General features: G+C 36.6%; 1 protein-coding gene across 2 annotated transcripts in view; it reads left to right on the top strand.

Moving 5' to 3' along the window:
- GLRA3 (glycine receptor alpha 3) overlaps window positions 1-20,700 on the top strand; it is a 112,692-nt gene that overhangs the window by 45,597 nt on the left and 46,395 nt on the right. For both annotated transcript variants that reach the window (XM_040966061.1, XM_040966062.1), the window contains exon 4: window positions 13,561-13,784. In XM_040966061.1, the coding sequence (XP_040821995.1) occupies window positions 13,561-13,784 (224 nt within the window). The remainder of the gene's footprint in view (window positions 1-13,560; window positions 13,785-20,700) is intronic.

Raw genomic sequence — 20,700 nt, 5'->3', positions numbered from 1 at the left:
CAGAACCTCCTTGAGCTGATGAGATGAAATTACATATTTTCTCCAGAGGCTGTCTTTAGTTCCTTCCTTCCTTCCTTCCTTCCTTCCTGCCTTCCTTCCTTCCTTCCTTCCTTCCTTCCTTCCTTCCTGCCTTCCTTCCTGCCTTCCTTCCTGCCTTCCTTCCTGCCTGCCTTCCTTCCTGCCTTCCTTCCTGCCTTCCTTCCTGCCTTCCTTCCTCTTTGCCTTCAGATTGTTGTTTCACTGTTCTTGCTTTTATAGAGTCATTTCTCAGAGGCATCAGGATCTCTCCTGATCTCTCTCCACTCAGTCTGTCAGTGTTCATTTATTGTGGACTATACAGTGTGTCGTATGCATATTACACACATTTCCCAAGAAGCAGCTACAAAATAGCCTGAAAATTCTGATTCTAAATATATTTTGCTCTTTATCATACTGTAACTAGCTATACAGATAAACATTGTTCTTCATCCCTGCACTTTAAGATTAAAATGATTAATCAAAGTTTAAGGGCCGACGGGAAAGAAATGAACATGCTTTTGCATCTGTTTTCCTCTTTATTTTCTTTTAAGACAATATTTCTCAACCACTTTTTTTTCATTAAGGTCCTTTGCCCATATGTCTTTTTTCTTAATTGCTTTTTCCATGAAACTTTAATACTCATATGTACCATATATGTGTTTATATAGTCAATACAAATCTGAATTATATATGAAAATAATAAAATTTTTACACGCCAAGAATTGATTCTTGTTCCTCTAGGGTTAATGGTGCTTCCCTTAGGGAGCTTACTCTAAAGTATTTGTGGAATACTCCTAGCACCCTGGCCTAAAGATAATATTTCTATTTCATTGCTGGATACCAAATGTTGCAGCAGTGCTAGCTACAGAAGTACTGGGTTGTCTGCACAGAAAAAGGAAAAATAGCTTTTAACATCGCTAGCAACTTGCAAGACTGCTAATACACATTAATCATTCTGTTGAATGAATTTATTCTTTTTGCAACTTTTTAAACTTTATATGTGTACCTGTGCATATGTTTAAACTTACCATGCCTGACAGAGTAACCAGATGTGTTTCCTTTTAGATTGTCGTGGTGTGTATATTTTAAGTTTTACTCTTTTAGCCATTGTTGCATCATATCAATCATTATTTGATAAAAATTTGCTTAAAAATATTTCCCATAAAGTTCATTCTTCTTGTGTCTTCCAGCTCCATTCTTTGTAAAGTATGTAGTATGTATGATATTATTGTGATGGTTAAGTTAGAAAAACATTCTAGAAAAGTATAACTTACTAAAAAAGAGATGTTAGATAAGCTAGATAGATATATACAAAAGAACCTGCATTTGATCCCAGAACACACACACACAAAATGATATTAGAAGAATATTTCTGCAGATAAGTTAATAGTATTCTATCATGGTCATTTTTTGGTTTTGGAAACCATACTATAGTTTTATGAAAGTGTTAGCATTAGGGGAAGCCGAGAGAAGGTTTTTACCATAACTATGCTGTTTTGTGACTTTTGTCCTTCCAAAATTAGAAGGGAAGAAATAACAATTTCTGGATTTCCCTAACCACCACTTTTATTACCTAACACATATAGAGCTTCATATAACCAAATAGGCCTTCCTTTGTTGTTGAGAATAAAGTGAATGAATGAATCTTCAGTAATGTGACATCACTTTCCTATAATATAGTTTCCCTCAACTCTGCTACTTGGGAGATAGATTGGGCCTCACAAGCCAAAGGGTACCTCGAGAAAGAAAAGGGTGTAGTCACAGCAATTCTCTTTCAATAATTTAAGTTCTTCCAGGTTGGGGCATGGAATATTACCAGTCAGACTTTGAGGACCATCATTAGCCTGCTGTAATCATGATGCTGGAAGTCTGAATTTCTGTGTGCCTTGTTTTCATTCTCAAAATAATTGGAAAATAAAGTAACACGAAACAGAGATAATCGAGATACTTTCTCTTTTTTTATGAGGTGAGCAATGACTGACCTTATAAAAGTTTAGTGGCTATTTGATTCAGAATATATTTTTTTTGTAAACCTCTTTCCTTCCCAGAGGTTCTATTTCTTATAACTTATTAAGGCTAAATTGCTTGTCCTTGACAATTTTTAGTACCACAGTCATTGTAAAACTTAATTCATTCTGAATGATTCAATGTTTGAAGCCAGTTTTAGTCCTCTTGCTCCTCAAATCATATTTCTCAGAATAGCGTATTAAAATAATTGAACAATACATTTTCAGACAAATGAATTAGGTAAGCTCTTGGTCAATAGCATGCAATTATTGTACTGTTGTTCAATTTTAGCTTGTCAGCTTGCTAGTGCAAAACATTCCCTGTACTTCTAAATATTGTTGTGTTCTTACTTCTCTTTAAAGAAAAAAGAAAAATAGAAATGTTTAGCTATATTGTTTCTTGCCATACTTAATTTTTTGTTTAGCGTTTGCTTTTAAAAATCATTATTCTTATAAAAACAATGCTACCGAATTTGTCTTCCATGGAAAAGAAAGGAAAATGGATATCAATACCTGTACAAAAATTAACTCACAGTGGACCACTAACATAAGCATGAAACAAGGTATTAAATATTTAGAAGTAAAAAAAAACAAAAGGAGAGGGAGAGAGAGAGAGATAAAGGGAGAGGGAGGTGGAGTGAGAGAGAGAGAAAAAAATCTTTATGACTCTGGGTTAGGTAATAATTAGGAATTAACATTGAGCAAATAATTTAAAAATAGACAATGGGTACAGTGAATCTTTTTATAATTTAATAGTTCAACTGAGTACTGGTATAATGGCTCACTTGGTTACCCCTTTGCAAGTGTTAGGATCTCACATGGATGACAGCTCATGTCCTGGCTGTTCCACTTCCTGTCCAGTTCCCTGCTTCTGCCTGGGAAAGCAGTGGAGGTTAGCCCAAAGCCTTGGGCACCTGCGCCTGTGTGGAAGCCCCAAAGGGGACTTCTGGATCCAGGTTTAAAATCTGCTCAGCTTCAACCATTGTGGTCATTTGGGGAATGAATCAGTAGATATTTTTCTCTATCTTACCTTCTCTGTGTGAATCTGCCTTTCCAATAAAATTATAGAAATCTTTATTTTAAAAAAGGTTCAACTGAAAATGCTCTTACCAAATGAAGCTGCAAGTTATGGAAAGCATCTTTTCTGATCTAATGACTTGCAAAGGATACACACCCAGAAAATAATAAGAGCTCTAAGAATATAACAAAAGAAAACTTGGAAAATTATTCGTACATCCCATTAAAAAGATAAATTGCAAATATGCTCCAAAAGTTTCCTACTAATCAGCAAAATGCAAATGTATGTCACAATGGGTTACCATCATTTTAGAAAATATCAAATTATTTTTTTCGTTTTTTTTTAAACTCATATGGATAGGGATAGGTACTAATCATTTTCAATTTATTTTTCAGTGATGTAAATTCTTTAGCTTTATTCAACCGGAGGATCAACTTTCATTATGTTCAAAGCAACTTGATTCACCAGCCTGATGTCTTAGTGAGGGTGACTGGAGATTTAGATCCAATCGTAGTCACTGAATGGAGCTGTTATATAAGACTCCTACAGTATAATGTCTCAAGGGTATCTTTTACAGTTTGACTTGGAATATTTCAAGAAGGCTGCTATTGTGAAAAAGTGGGTAAAGTCACCAGTTGTGACACCTGCCTGCCACATGACTACCAGAACATGTCATGCTTGCTCCATTTCTAACCCAGATCCCTGCTGAGAAAAGGACTGGAAAGTGGTCCAACTAAAAAGACCCTTGCTTTCCACACGGGAGACCCAGAAGAAATTCCTGTCTCCTGGCTTTTGCCTGGCTAAGCAATGGCCATTGTGGTCATCATGGAAGAAAGACAGTGGATGGAAAATTTCTCTCTTTCTGTGTCCCTCCCTCTCTGTAACCCTGACTTTCAAATAAAAACAAACAAAAATGAAAAGAATGTTTCAATAGACAGCATGAAAGCTACAACATTTATTATGGCCCAGAGATTTGTTAATCTTCCTCAATCTTCCCTCTAGTAACATATTTACATGCTTCCAACATGCAAAACCATAGCTTCCTTTTCACATTCTGACACTGTCTTGCACTAACATCAAACAAAAAATGAGTCTCCCTGAACACAGATCTGAACTATGCTTCATTTTAGGCTAAAGATCTGCGTACTCATGAGGCAACTATTGTATTCCATACGCAGTCAATATACAAGGGTAAAGCAGAATAGGTTAAATGCAATATGTACTCCCAGATTGAAATTCTGGATAAAGTTGGAAAATTTGTAACAGATTTTTATATTTTATGAGAATTTGAGAAGTATAAAACAGAATATTTTGTAGGCCACTTAACACAGTGAAATTGACAATAACAATATATACTTTGTGCAGACATGACCGTTCAGTTATACTTATTCCAAATAGTCAACAAGTTTCAGTTATGAGCAGATGTACCATGTTCATGAATAGATTAAAACCAGACATGTATAAAACAATATCACTATAATGATAATATTTTAGCAAAAAAAATAAGTCTTTTGACAAGATTGATCTAAAACTATGATGGGTTACCACTACATACATAATTGCTCAAAGAATCAATATCTTGAAAAATGCTATCTTTGATAGATATAGGTCTATATAAAGGCCATCTCTTAAATTGCTGAAAAAGTGTACATACATTTTTTAACATACACTTAGATAATGCTTAATCAAGGCAATATAATTTCAGGAGTTAAATTTGCAAGGAAAAATACAATTTAGATTTCTCTAAAATATTTACATAATTTTTATTTCCAGTGTTGGAAATGATGTAATGAACAAATATATAGACTAATACATTATAAAAAAATAATGCTGACAATTTAAAACAGTAAGGACAAACTCTAAACAGAGAAGAAAAAATGAAACAAAGACACTAAAAGGATAATTCACACTTGAAAGAATTTATTACATGGGTAGTTTAAATGGAAATCTTTCATAACAGCTGGGTATCATTTATGAACATTAACTGCATTTTCAAGTTTTGCATTGCATTGAATAACTACTGTTTCATTTTTTTTTCTTTTTGTAAGCACAGCTTTCCTAGGAAAATACATTTATAGACATTTTCTCTTGGTATTGTTCTTTGTTGTTGTTGTTGAATTTTGATTTTGATTTTTTTGAATTTTATGGTACAATTTTGTAGAGACCAAGTTCTCCCCACCCCAAGTCCCACTGCCTGACAGATTTTGCAACGATACTATAGTCCTTCATAAGGAGTCATGATTCCATCAGTCTGTTACTAAAGTGTGCCTCGACATTGCTGGTACAGGCAATGTCAGTTTCACTCTTTTTAAAATTCTTGGATTTCCCCATCCATTGGACTCATTTTCATATGCTAATCTGTTATGGAAACATTCTTACAAAAACACCCAAAATAATGCTTTTCAGGTTTCTAGTTATTCACTCTGCCTAACATGGTGGGACCATCTGGCATGCAACTAAAAATCCACCATTTCCAAGAATTTTTACTCTTTATGTAGCATTGGCTTTTCTTTCAGGAGTTTTGCTTGTACATTTTCAGCATTCAGGATTTTATTCATTGAGGAATGTGTGTGCATGTGTGTTGTTGTTGCTGTCTCTTTTGGGATTATGATGAATATTAGATATAAAGTATAGCATAGTCATCTGGTTCACAAACTCTGAGCAAGTATATCGTTCCAGATACTCAATCATGCTTCAGCATCTCAACTTCACCTACCGGTTTTTTGATTCTGTCTTCTGAGTCATTATTTTTCCCTTCTGTGAAAAGCAAGCCATGTTAGCTGTTGACACAGTTTTATATCGTTTCCTGCTCGTAGAGAATTAGGCATCTTTTGATTTTGATTGATCCATTTGTAGAAGCTAACGGTGTTTAACTGTTGCAATTTTTGTATTTTCTTCCTGAGAAAATTTATAAGCATCTTTTTGCTCAAAAGCATAAGAAGAAGTATTATAGCCATAACCTTTTGAAGTTATTTACCTAAGCTCAGGAAATAAGATGAAGTAGAAATTTCAAGATTTTGCCAGCAAATCTCATTCAAATGCAACAGCTCATTAGTTGTATTTTTATTGTTTCCCATGACTGAAATGGCAATAATGTCAAACTTTCTGCTCCCCAAAATGAAAAGATGCATTTTTTTCTTCATTTTCCATGAAAATTTTCCCCTAATCCCTTTAGCCATCACAATATCCTCACAGCATGTTAACTGGAACTAAGGTCAAGGACATGTATTTCAAGATACCTTTGTTATTATTATTATTATTATTATTATCATTATTATTACAGTAGCACATATTTCCAGTTACCTAATTTTGTTTTAGTCATTGCTGTATAGCAAATTGCTCCAAAATACAGTGGCTTATAAAAAATATGTGCCCTATTAAATTTCATCATGTTTTATATCTGAACTTTGCGCAAGGCTCACTGGACCTTCTCCACAAGATTTCAAGAGAAGTCATTCAGGGTTATTTACAAGTGGGTGTGCATTATACCTAAGAGAAAATAATCTGTCACCCAAAGAAGCCCTGCCTTTGAGACAGTATCATTTGTAGTAAGCAGTGTAATGTATATCATGTTGGATAACTTTGAAAGTGATAGGTTTGAGGATTAGGAAAATCTCAACTTTTGTTCTCCCAAAATATGGCATTAATAAAAGCCTTTAATGTGCTCCATGTGCTCTCATCAGTTAAAATAATTTTCTGTCATTGTATTAGTCAATTTTTCATCATTACAACCACATTTCTCCTAGACAAGGAAGACTCCTGTCAAGCTCACAATCTTAGTGGTTCACAGTTCAAGATTTAGCGTCCCATTGGTTTCGTGTCTGATGAAGGTAAAGGGTGGGCTGAGGCATGCAGATGAAGGATCACGTGGTAGGCTGGGAAGAGAGAGATGGGGAACACACTCGTGTGTCGCTCTGCCTGGTGTCGCCATACAAAGTCACTATTCAGTCCCTCTGCTCCAAGAATCTAATAAAACCTAATCACTTCCCAAGCACTTTCAGAGAGCAAAGGGATTAATTTTCCACCATAACCCATTAACTTCTAACAGTGATTCATTGATCACTAATAAAACTCTGGGACCACGTTCTTAATAAATAAGTTTTGGAGATACCAAACTAATATTCAGATCATGTGAGTCATTAAGGTATTCAAGTGTAAGTGGCAGATTAATACTACAGAGGAATAAATGCATCGATAGACTCAGTAGCAGGTCAGGTCAGGGATCGGTTTCTTGGCACAGGGTGTTAAGCTACTGCGTGTGAAGTATGCATCCTACATCATAAGGCCAGTTTGAATTCTATGCACTGTGTTTCCCATGTAACTTCCTGCTAATGTGCCTGGGAGGCGGCCGACAACACCGAGGAGCCCGGATGGAATTCTAGGAGCAGCCTAGCTGTTGAAAGGATCTGGGGAGTGAACCAGCAGAAAAGGTTCTCTTTTGTTTCTCTCTGTAGCTTCCTCTCTGTCACTTTCTTTTCCAAATAAAGAAATGCAAAGATTAATGTTTCTTTGAAAAACAAAAAGAGGTAAGAGAGGACCAAATTATAACATGGAAATTAAATAAATGTTAATAAATATCCCTAAAAGTGTCAGCATCATCATTGGGCTAAATCCACTCAATGATCTGCATTTAATAAAATATTTATGTCCACAAGTTTTATCTATTCAAGTAGAATATATTACAGGTTGCCAAATATTTACATTGGAAAAGGAAACACTTTCCAGCTTGACTTTCACGTATAATACTCTATACACAAATACTTGTGTGTATGAATAATCTCAAATGTCTTTTAAAAACATGTTTACTTATTTGAAACACAGTATAGAGAAAGAGAGAAGAGAGATCTTTCTATTCATTCATTCCTCAAATGGCTGCAATGGTTAGAGCTGGGCCAGTCCACACCCAGAAGCCACATGCTTCTTTTGGGTCTCTCGCATGAATCCTGGGTTCCTGGGTCATCCCCCGCAGCTTCCCCAGGAAGATTATAGGGAGCTGGATTTAAAGTAAAGCAGCCAGGACTCGAACCAGTGCCCATATGGAATTTGGGTGCAACAAGCTGAAGTTTAGTCAGCTACACTACAATGTCAGAGCCTTGGTTATGTTTAAATCAATATTAATTTGGTTATATTGTTTGTCCAAGAGGCAGAATACTTGTATTTAATTTTCTTCTTAATTCTGATTTGTTTGGTAAGTTGTATATGTATTATTCAGATAATTAAATGTAAATCATTGATTTTTTTTTAAACTTTAAAACAGATTTATTTGGCTTAGGATTCGGGAGGCAATAATTGTGGAACACATTTGCCTTTTCTGTACTATCATTGATTTTTTAAGTGGTTATTTCATTTGGGTTAAGAGGAGGAAATATTTCATCATACTCGCAAGAACTGTTCTGTATGATGTTCTAAAAATCAATAGTTTCTACAAGGACTTAATTCCTCCATGGTATTATCTTATAGTTAACAGCACACCACATGGTCTCTTAGACAATCTCCAAATCAATACACAACCAGTTAAGAATTATCTGGGGGCCTGGAGCTATGGCCTAGCAGCTGAAGTTCTCTCTTTGCATGCTCCTGGATTCCATCTTTGCACGAGTTCTAATCCTGGCAGCCCCACTTCCCATCCAGCTCCCTGCTTGTGCTCCGGGAAAGCAGTCAAGGACAGCCCAAATTGGGACCCTGTGCTTGCATGGGAAGCCCGAAGGAGGCTCTGTGCTCTTGGCTTCGGATTGGCGTAGCTCTGAGGATTCACTTGGAGAGAGAGCTTCCTCTCTGTCTCCCCTTCTCTCTTTATCTCTGACTTTCAAATAAATAAATAAATAAGGCTTGTTTTTTAAAGAATCACCTGGATTGCTCAGAAGAAAAACATAATTCCAAATACAATTTTGTCTCAGATAATGACATAGCTTAAAGTTTTCCAAAATGGAGCATATTTCTTTTAACATTCAACATATAGCTTTTCACGGTAAATGATATGTAAGCCTTAATGATTTAGATTTACAAAAGGTGTTGCTGTTTAGCAAGTTAAGCTACCAGTTGAGATGGCTGCACCCTGTATGCAGATTCCTGGTCCAAGCACCAGCTACTACAGCTGTGGTCCAAATTTCTGCTTTATGTGTATGATAGGCAGCAGATGTTGGCACACGTGTGTGATTTTGAATCCCCATTTGCGAAACTAGATGGTGTTCTGGGCTCCTGGCTTCCACATGGCCTAACCCTGGCTCTTGTGGCCATCTGAGGAGTGAACCAGTAAATGGAAGATCTATCTCTCTTTATTTTAGTAACTCCCCCAAATAAAAAGAAAATAATTCTTTTTCTTTTTAATGGATAAGATAGGGCCTGGCGCCGTGGCCTAGTGGCTAAAGTCCTTGCCATTAATGCACTAGGATCCCATATGGGTGCAGGTTATAATCCCGGCAGCTCCACATCTCATCCAGCTCCCTGCTTGTGGCCTGGGAAAGCAGTTGAGGATGGCCCAAAGCCTGGGGACCCTGCACCTGCATGGGAGACCCGGAAATAAGTTCCTGGCTCCTGGCTTTGGATCAGCACAGCACCAGCTGTTGCCGGCACAGCTCCAGTTGTTGCGCTCATTTAGGGAGTGAATCATCAGGTGGAAGCTCTTCCTCTCTGTCTCTCCTCCTCTCTGTATATCTGACTTTGAAGTAAAAATAAATAAATCTTAAAAAATGGATAAGATGATTGATGTAAGCCTACATAATCTATAATCATAATAAAAGAAGAAAATAATGACTACACTTGATTGTGCAATACAAACTTAACTTTCAGGCATGACACTGAAAGTTTTAAAAATAACTTTGCGGTATGGTATGATGGTTCAACTGGCTAATCCTCCATCTTGTGGCAGTGGCATCCCAAATGGGCACTTGTTTGCTTTCCAGATCCTCCACTTCCCTTTCAGCTCCCTGCTTACAGCTAGGGAAAGTAGTGGAGGATGGTGCTTTGGACACTGAACCTACAGGGAAAATGCAGAAGAAGCTCCAGATTCCTGGCTTCAGATCAGTGCAAATCTTGCCATTGCAGCCATTTGAAGGTTTAACCAGTGTATGGATGATCTGTCTCTCTCTTTCTCCCTGTAATCTTCCTTTCCAATAAAAATAAATTTTGATATTTAAAAAAAAAAAACTTTGGAATTAGAGCCCGGCACAGAAGCCTAGTGGCTAAAGTCCTCACATTGCATGCCCAAGGACAGCATACAGGTGCTGGTTTATGTCCTGGCTGCCCCACTTCCCATCCAGCTTCCTGCTTTTTGCCTGAGAAAGTAGTAGGGGATGGCTCAAGGCCTTGGGACCCTGCACCGGTGTGGGAGACCCACAAGAAGCTCCTGGCTCCTGGCTTTGGATTAGATTGTCTCTGGCAATTTCAGACACTTAGGGGGTGGATGAGCAGATGGAAGATATTTTTCTCTGTCTTTCCTTCTCTCTGTAACTCTATCATTCCCATACAAGGAACAAATCTTTGAAAAAATTGGAATTAAACAAACAATAGCAGAATAAGTGAATTTGTAATACAAATTTCAGTTCATAGAGTAAATTGGGAAGGACAGGCTTTCATTGCAGGTGTGCCCTACATGACGAAAAACATGTAAGCATACCCATCCTACTTGGAGTAATGCGAATAGAAATGAGGAGGAATTTGAGAACTGATGAAGTGGAAAGTGACGTGGGAATGGGGTCATTATTTCATGTGCAGATTTATTTGCAATCACAGGTGATTGAGCAGGAATGGGAAGAGTGAGTGAGTACGGTGGATGGGCTGCCTACTCGAGTGAAGTCGCCCTGCTATGGAACACCTTGAGGAGGTGCAGCACCTGGCATCCATAACCATTTGTCTCTAACAAAGGCAGTGGCAACAAGCACAGGTTCTGCTGCATGCTTGCTTCGAAAGTTAAGCATCCTAGCATCAAATGACTGATATTAGCTCAAGGAAATCTCTAACTTCTAGAGGAATGTCCCATGGACTAAGTTTAATTCTCCAGCAGTTCTGACATTGGTGTATAACAATTTGATAGAATACAGCCTTCAATCATTTACTATTTCAATTTTCAATCTTGTATTCACATCCGGGTTACTGAATGTGAAATGAAGAGTGTTATTTCATTGATGGAACACCTTTTATATTCTAGCCATTCCTTTATAATTTTGTTTCTGGAATTGGTTTGTTTTGACATTTTGTTAATAATTTTAAGATAGTCTGCCATTTTCAAAGAGAATAATTAACCATATGGATCTTGAAGAACCCCGAGAGAAGTCTGAGGTAAGCTTTCTAAACGTCGAACTTGTTACTATAAAATGGTCTTCTCCCCTGTTGGTTTAGTAACTGAGAACTTGCAATGTGCACATCCATATTGTGCAATTATTTCAGAATCAGTGGCCCCAGATGCCCAACCTCCCTGGGGGGCTGTTCACAGAGCAGATGGTGCAGGCAACATGAGGGGTATTACAACTTTGATGTTAGAAGCAATTATTCCACCAAGGACAATGAATGCTCGCTGCTTTGTTACACATGCGAACTTAGTTGTATACTGCTTTAGAACCGAGAAATGTTATAAAAGAAAGCTATCAAGCCATGTGTCAGGGAGTTTAGACGTCCTTATTCCTTTGATGAAGGTGAAGTTGTTTGCTGATCACCTGTAAGTTAGCCCGTATCTCTGATAAAGACTCTGTGAAATAGAAAGGATTTGGATTGGCCTTTTTGTTTGCACAGTTTCCAGTTTCACATAAGACCAAGGATCACAAATAGAATATATGGTCCCTGGGTAAGCTGGGAATCATCTTATTTTTTTTAGAGATTTGTTTATTTTTATTGGCAAGGCAGATATACAGAGGGAAGGAGAAATAGAGAGAGATCTTCCATCTAATAGTTCACTCACCAAAGGCTGTAATGGCTGGAGCTAAGCTGATCTGAAGTCAGGAACCAGGAGCTTCCTTTGGATCTCCCATGCAGGTGCAGGGTCCCAAGGCTTTGGGTCATCCTTGACTACTTTCCCAGGCCACAAGCAGGGAGCTGGATGAGAAATGAAGCATCTGGGACACAAACCAAAGCCCATATGGGATCCTGGCGGATTCAAGGCCAGGCTTTAGCCACTATGCTATTGTGCCAGGCTCCTGGCAATTGTTTCAAACATTTTTTTTGAGGTGCTAACTATAGTTTGGTAATAAAGAACTTTTCTATCTCAGTATTCATTTTTGTGCAAGTAAAATCTAAATAAGTGGACTCTTTAAACTTGAATTTCCAGATTTTTAGGACATCATCATTTTAGAATTTTGTTTCAGAACATGACTGTAAATCAATGATCTAAGTATATTTAGAAGCAAGATTCTTCTGTGTCTTCACAGGAGACCCACAGTGAATACCAGGTAGCATTTAGCCTTGTTGATAGCTGATTTTTCTTTCCCTGATTCAGACACCAAAACAAAAGGATATTTTATGTTTTTTTAGGTCAGTTTCATAGCAGCAAACGTTTGTGGAAACTCTGAAAGTGCGTCAATAAATTTCATTACTAGTAGTAATTACATTAAGACAGATGCAACTTGAACTTTGTTATATATACTGTGGCTTAAAAATACTTTTATTTTGGCCTAAGAATAGGAACAGCTGCAGAGAGTACAGGGGAAATACATTACATCATCACAATACTGAGAATAACTGCTATACATCTTCTGAAGGCGTTAGAAGGAATTATGTTTCCTGGCAGCTAGGATGATAACTTGCCTTTGTTAACTTTTCCTGTCTACACAGACAGAATAAGACTAGTCGTAGACCAGCCACTAACTCCTAATCCAGTTGCAGTTGGAGGAAGGTGGTGGTCTCTGTCCACAAACATTCACTTAAAGGTTGTATAGATTTGTAGGGTTCAATATGGTCCCTGCAATTTATGTACTGCTGAGATAAGCAGTCTCATTGGTCTATACACTGCAAGAATTTTTAAAAACTCTTGGTTTCTATATTATGGTAACTCATAATGTATTATTAAATTTTAAAACATTGAAGAAAATTTGTTTTCCATTTTTCTAAACATCTTCAGCCTTCACTGATTTTCACAGAAGTTTTTCTTTAAGTTTCTTCATTGTGCTTATAATTAAGTCTCTACTTACTTGCTTGTTTCAGAAGTCTAAGGAGAAAGTTGCATTAAGTCATATACTACACACATACCAACTAGTTGTGTTTGTCATTCTGCATGTTAACTCAGAAGTTATGAGCTAGAATCTGGTTAAAATCAATGATTCCTCTTCCTTTTGAATTATTTATGTAGGGTCTAATGGCAGTCCAATATTCTATGAAGACAAAATAGCAAAGTAAACTTTGCATGGGAGAGCAAAATATAAAATGATAAATTGTGTCCTTCTGAGGTCATTCTGGAGACATTATGAAAAACTCAGCACTGATATGCATCTTTTAGGTAGTAGTAAGTGGGGATTGAAGGGTCTGCAAAGCTCCTAAGACTCTAATTCTTTATATATATTGTCCTCTGTCTTTTGTGTGTGCGTGTGCTAGGATTACAGAGTGAATATCTTTCTGCGTCAGAAATGGAATGATCCTCGCCTGGCATACAGTGAATACCCTGATGATTCGTTAGACCTCGACCCTTCCATGTTGGACTCCATTTGGAAACCTGATTTATTCTTTGCCAATGAAAAGGGTGCCAACTTTCACGAAGTCACGACAGATAACAAATTGCTGAGAATTTTCAAAAATGGAAATGTTCTTTATTCGATAAGGTAAGTCATAGACAAATTTCTGATTTCAAAGTAGTGTGCCATTTGTTTTGTTTCTGAAGAGCTTTGAGATTTTTCAGCATTGTAATTGTAATTGAGTTTCTCTCAAATTTACTGTTTTCCAAACAGGCCTGATCAAAAATAACAGAGTAAATTGTCGGACCAGGAAGAACATGATTGATTCGTAGAGTTTTTGTTTTGTTTTGTCTTTTGTTTTTACTAATGACCTGGGTCAATTTTAAGGGAGCAGGAATCTCAAAGGCAAACACAGAGGCTGAATCAATATTACCATTAACTTTGTATACGTCCTTACCTCTTTTAAACTTGCACAGGTGAGAAGTACTTAGGTGTACTTACCTGGGATCCATTTCACACATAAACCTTCCCAAGGTATGTATTTTTAAGATACTCTTGCACGCCTCTGGACAGTTTTATATTTTAGCCTGGGTTGTCAAATTTCCACCCTTTCAAACATCCTGCCAAGTGGTACTTTATCATAAACTTTAAGAAAAGGAGACACTTGTCACAATCCCTGGAAAAAATTTAGACTTTAGTTATTTATGATGCATTTCTCAGAACTATGCAGCATTTAAAACACAGTGATAGTTAACATTAAGGGTAAACCCTAGTCACAAAATTTCCTGACTCATTAAATCTTGTCAGTTCATTAAATTTCAAACAGATACAGATCCAACAAATCACAGCTTATAATGAGATACTTACTGATCTGTATCACTTTAGAAAAGTAATCTGACTTAAAGATCTTTTCTCAAAAGACTCCTTTAGTTATTTCTTAGGTCATTTCAGTTGTACAAAACAAGGTCTCAGGAACAGATGCACCATATTTCCTATAGATAAAGAAGAGGCTCAACTTGTAGCAACAAGTGAATATTTACATGTTTATATCACCAGTAACATAATTTCTAAGTTTTGAATATAGTTAATGTAGACATGGGGTGTGTATGTTGTGTGTGTGTGTAAAGATGTATCTAATATAACTAAGTCATTTGAAAGACATAGTGATACAGAGGGGAAGAGAGAGACACTTTCCATCTGCTGGTTCACTTTCCAAATGGCCACAGGTGCTGGAAAGATAAGTCCAAAGTCAGGAGCAAGGAGCTTCTTCCAGGTTTTTCACATGCTTTCTGATGTCCACATCTATACTGCATCCCCTGATGTGTTAGCAGGGAGCTAGATGGGAAGTGGAGCAGCCAGGAGTGGCATCAGTGCCCATATAGGATGCCAGCACCACAGATAGTAACTTCACCCACTATGCCACAGTATCAAACCCCATAGTAAGGTTTTACACTTAAGAGTGATCCTTCATATTTTATTTCTGTCTTATTTTCCTTTTTATCGACTTCCTTCAAATTGGGGATGAGGCTATTTGATTTTGTGTTTAGCTGGATATGAAGAAATAATGTAAAATCATTTAGTTGGAAGTTAATTTAACCTAGCTGCTTAATTATTTTGAATATTTTTTCTGCAAGGTATTTTACCCTAAGATGGGTTTCCACCACTTCATTCCAACATACTGCGCATGCTTTACCCAGTTTCCCATTTCCCATTCAAAATGTTTTTCTCCTTTCAAAATGCTGATTGCTGTCTGAAATTGACAGGGTGATGTCACTCTATAATAAACTGATACTCATCAGATTTCTGAAAAACGACTCATGTGTTCCTATAACCTTGAGTGATTAATGGTCACTCTTGATATAAAGGACGGTTTTTGGTAACATTATTACTTAACATCCTTACTCTCATATAGGAGAATAGTGTAATGTTATATCAGGCAAGATCTGTTTAGACATTTTAGAAAATTACCCAAATTATAAGCATAAGCAGGTAGTAAGAATTTGTCTTTTAGCAAGATTAGGAAGAGCTCTTTTATATTCTGCATGTGAAGTAGAAATAAAACCATGGACACAGTATACAAAACCAACCCAGGGAGACTTCCAATGTTACAGACAAAAGACAGGGTGCCTAAGGAATTAGAAACTCAAGGAAAAACAATAAGCTCCAGAAATTGTTTTTTTTTCATGTAAATCTTAGAGTTGGAGATGTAAACGCTGTCAATTTATAAACATCGGCAGATATAGCTGCAGCACTTTGAGTCCAGCTTCCTGTTAATGCACCCGGGAAAGCAGTGGGAGATTACCCACGTACCTGGGCCTCTGAGCCCACCTGAGACCCAGATGACACCGTTGGCTCCTGGCCTCACCCTGGCTCAACCCTTGCCATTGCAGTCATTTGGGGGTAAGCAGGAGCATGAAAGATCTCTCTCTCTCTTCCCCTCTCTACATAACATTGGCTTTCAAATAGACAAACTAAACCAAAAGGAACTTTACCTAAACAGAGACATCACAGATTGGAAGAAAGGTATGAGAATAGAACCTCAGGGGCCCGTGTGAATGTAACAAAAACAAAAAGGAGAAAATAATGGATATAATTTCAATGAGTTTTATAAATGGCATAAACATAAACATTCAAGAAATTAATCTCCAAAGTGGATAAACTCAAAGATATTCGTACTATGGCACATGATATGTCAACTTCTGAAGTGTAACAAAAACACTGAATTTATCTAGAGACTAATGGCATCTAAACAACTATTCAACTATATCTAAACAACTGTATGTAAACAACTATTCAAACGATAGCAGACGCCCATCACGAATCATGGAAACCAGAAAGAGATATTGCATATTTCTCAGATACTGAAAGAAATTGTTATTGTAGAATCTTAGACTCAATGAAAATACCATTTATGAAGGAAGGTTAACTCTAGAGTTTCTTGGATAAAAGAAAACCAAGAGAATCTATTACAAGTGAACCCAGTATGGCCAAGGAAGATTTTCCAAACAGAAAATAAATGATAAAACAATGGACATAGGTAAATAAACAAGAAAGAACGAACACAGCAATAAAAAATGTGGGTTACTATAATAGACTCTTGCTCTCATTTTAATTTTCTACGTTATATTTGACGACTGAAGTAAAATTGCTAATATTCAGGTTGGGGGATGGAAATTTAAAGTAACAAATTTAAAACATTTTATTGTAAAACTGTTGACAGAAATTAGCTATTTACTAACAGTTAATGTTCCCTGATAGACTTTCTGTGGACATATTACTTGACATTAACTGAGAAGATTATCTGTTAGGATACATTAAAATAAAAAAATCTACTTATTCTTCAACTTGGCAATGCTACTTACAGGAATCTAAATTGAGTATGCATTTAAGGGTTTCTAAGATACAGTTACAAACATATCCACAGCAACACTTAATTGACAACAAAAGTCTATGTTTTCAGCAATAAAAATGTGAAACACAGTAATAGACCCATATCATGAAACTGTGCATGCGATAGATCTAAAAGTATTAAGAGCAAAAAGTCTACAAGATTTATTTATGATATGTTACATTTATATGTTTGAAACATTTCTATTCATAATTATTTCTGTGTATGTGAAAATTGAGAGAACTGTGTAACTGCAGTCCTACAGATGAACTAAGTCACTTAGTTGCTCTAATTAAAATACATTATGTTAAGGAATACTACAAGTTATTTATTATGTTGAAAGTTTTAATAATTTTACCAGCATTATTTAGGCCTTGTCAATACGTGCCTTGGAAAGACTTAAGTGTTTCTTGTCTTGAGACAGAAGATAAAATTGTTGTGCTTCAATATGATGTCATCCACTATGAATTGCTCCCATTTTTCTAATACTTTGAAGGAAGATATGGAATAATTCAGACGGGAAATTTTTTTTAAAGATTTATTTATTTTTATTGGAAAATCAGATATACAGAGAGGAAGAGCTTCCATCTGTTGATTCACTCCCCAAGTGACTGCAACAGTTGGCTGCTACACCAATCTGAAGCCAGGAGCCTAGAACCTCCTCCAGGTCTCCCACGCAGGTGCAGGGTCCCAAGGCTTTGGGCCATCTCCGACTGCTTTCCCAGGCCACAAGCAGGGAGCTGGATGGGAAGTGGAGCTACCAGGATTAGAACCGGTGCCCATATGGGATCCTGGGGCGTTCAAGGCGAGGACTTTAGCTGCTATGCATCACGCTGGACCCTCAAAGGGGCATCTTTTATCTCTCAGCATAAATTCAGATGAAATGGACGGTTTCTCTGTTCCAATTTTATATGCTGTATCTTGGCTCACATAATCAAAGAAAAAAATTTATTTTGTGAGTGTATGTGAGTTGTTTTTGGAGATCTCACAGGACTTTAAAATCTTCAAATACTTAGACTCTTCAGTTTCTTGGTTAACAAAAACTGTTTTAGAAAAAAAAAATGTACATTTTACAAATGGAGCATCTGTTTCACGAAAGAGCTGTCTTCCCTGTTCATTTAAAGAGTCAGAAGTTCGTGCAAATGCAACCACTTGAGTAAACTTACATATTTATTTGTGTCACTTCTGTAAACCATAGGAAGACAAAGATACAGAGAGTAAAAATAAGAACAACATTAACAGAGCAGATGGATGAAATAATGGAAAAGGAGACAGCAGAAAAGGTGACAACACTGCTTAGGAAGCTTGGAAAGTAATTCACATTGACAACACAGAGAACCTGCAGAAACCTAGGCCAAAGTACCAAAAGGAGAAAATAATATTTCAGTTTTTTTTTTAATTTGAGGCAGTTTGGACTTCAAAACTTGGGATTATTAAAGATCTAGACGAAAAAAAAATATTTACAATTTGTGGTTACGGTGACCCCTCTTTTACTGATTTCCTCACCTGCACCCTTCAGATTAGGAACAGTCTGTTTACTTTTTAGTCTGGAAAGAACACAGGAGAACAGCAAGTATCAGGCAGGCTTTCTAAGCACTCCACGAGGAGACACTCCAGGCACAATCAAGGCCTCTCCTGAGGCACCCAACCAAGAAAATGAGCATGATGGGAGTTTGGTACATCAGAAAGAAATATCCATGGCCTGCTCCCAAGCACTGAGGGATGACCTGAACCTTCCCTGAGTGGTAGAACTTGTCTAAAAAAACATCCACATTTACTTAAATCTGCAAGCCTCTGAAAGTCATGTTATCATCCTGTCGTTCAAATCATTCCTCAGTTTTCCCGGCCCACTTTTAAAGATATACACAGATTTGATGACATCTGTGATTATTTTTAAAGCCAAGAACAGAACACATACACAGGAAAGAAAACATAAAATAAAAAAAAAAAACTAAAGCAACAAAAGATTTTGACTCAAGAGAAAAATACAGGAAGCAGAAGAAGCTATAAAAATGTGACTGAATGCCTCAGACAATTAGAAAATGGAACAAGATACTTTTAAGAATGAGAAAATTGCATCATTCTACAGATAATAACAGCAAACTCTAAGGTAATCTGGGCAAAAGTCAATGGAATATTTGGCAAATGAAATGAAGAAATATACCAGAAGTAATCAAGATGCAATGAAATAGAAAATGGGAGAAACAAATGAAAAAAAAAGAATAGGAACATCAGTACAAACTATCAATACCTAATTGGAGAGAAAAGAATAGAAAAAAACAGAGGACAGATTTGTAAAACCTGGAATGCACATCTCAGCTTCTATGTTTAGCTATAGAGAATTATTTTGTATCTCTGGTGAGGAGCTGAATTTGAACCAGAAATAAAATTACAGAAACTGAAGCTACTATTAACATAAAACATTTACTAATACAAGGAAAATCAAGATTCCAAAGCTATAATTAGAATAAACTACCAAGTTTACCTATCAACAATAATTACACATTCATAGCATGTAAACCCAGAACATTGATTTATCCACAAATGCTTATGTAACTGAACTTTGAAATTGGTGGAAATTATATGAGGAATACAGTTTGTGATAAATTCTTAGTTTTCCCTTGTGAGAAATTGATACTTCAACTCTTTTAAAATTAAAGTGCAATTTTAACAACTTTGATATATGAATATGTATAACAGACAAATAGTTAAAGCAAAGCTACCTCTTAAAGAGCTAGAATTGTGGGTAAGTATTACTAGGGCGAAGGTGAAATGATGAATTATTTTAATGATTTTAAATAAAGTACTATTGAAGTGACAGCCTTAAAGAAAAACGCATGAATGCAAATTGTCAATTTGGAAATTCAACTTTACTCTACTTACAAAGTTAGTTTAATACTATTTCGTGAATCCTGACTGAAGACATAAGACTCCTAAGTCAGAGACAAAAGAAACATTGCTGACTGTAGGCAAGCAGTGATTACTAGTCAGTGCAATTGTTAATCCACCTGTCTAATTTCCCCCTTTTCCTCAAGGCTCACTGGAGCAATGCAATAGGTTCAAATGGAAGTCAAGCGCACAGAGGATTTATGACACTATTGTGAAATACAAGGTTAGCAAATGCATTACTTTCAGAGGAGGTTAAAGCAAACCTTCTCTTTGTCCATGTGGATGATGTCATCTCTGAAACTTGGGCGCTGAGACATGTTTCAAGCAGAAGAAAGGTCAGGCCCTTGTCATGCTGGTATAGCAAGCAAGAGAGGCAGTTGAACAAGTTGCCCCAGGAGGACCGTATACCAGATCAAAACAAAGTTTTGGAGGTTTACTAGTTGTGATTTGTTACAAGACTCTTTGTGTTTGAAAGGTCCAGATACTGATTGTCTGGAGCCTGAAATAATTTAGCTCAAAGAACCATTATTGTGCCAGGTATAAAGCTTTTAATTTCACTAAAGCTGTTATTTTTTTTTCCCATTTCTAAAAAGAAAACATGAAAGAAAGTAGCATATTTTCCAGAATTACAGAAATCAATACTGAATGGATTCTTAAAAGTTGTGAATCTACTTGAGACTCAGTATTATCACTTGGAAAAGGCTATTTACAACATCCTAATCCAAGGACAAGGGAAGGTCGGGGCATTTGTCAAAGTCTTTAAGATGTCCACATCCCATGTCCCAT

Source organism: Ochotona curzoniae, unplaced genomic scaffold (genome assembly GCF_017591425.1).
Source record: "Ochotona curzoniae isolate NIBS_2020 unplaced genomic scaffold, NIBS_Ocur_1.0 scaffold_4505, whole genome shotgun sequence".
In the NCBI taxonomy this organism is placed as follows: domain Eukaryota; kingdom Metazoa; phylum Chordata; class Mammalia; order Lagomorpha; family Ochotonidae; genus Ochotona; species Ochotona curzoniae.
The sequence above is the reverse complement of the archived record's forward strand: the minus strand, read 5'-3'. Positions and strand labels throughout refer to the sequence as shown.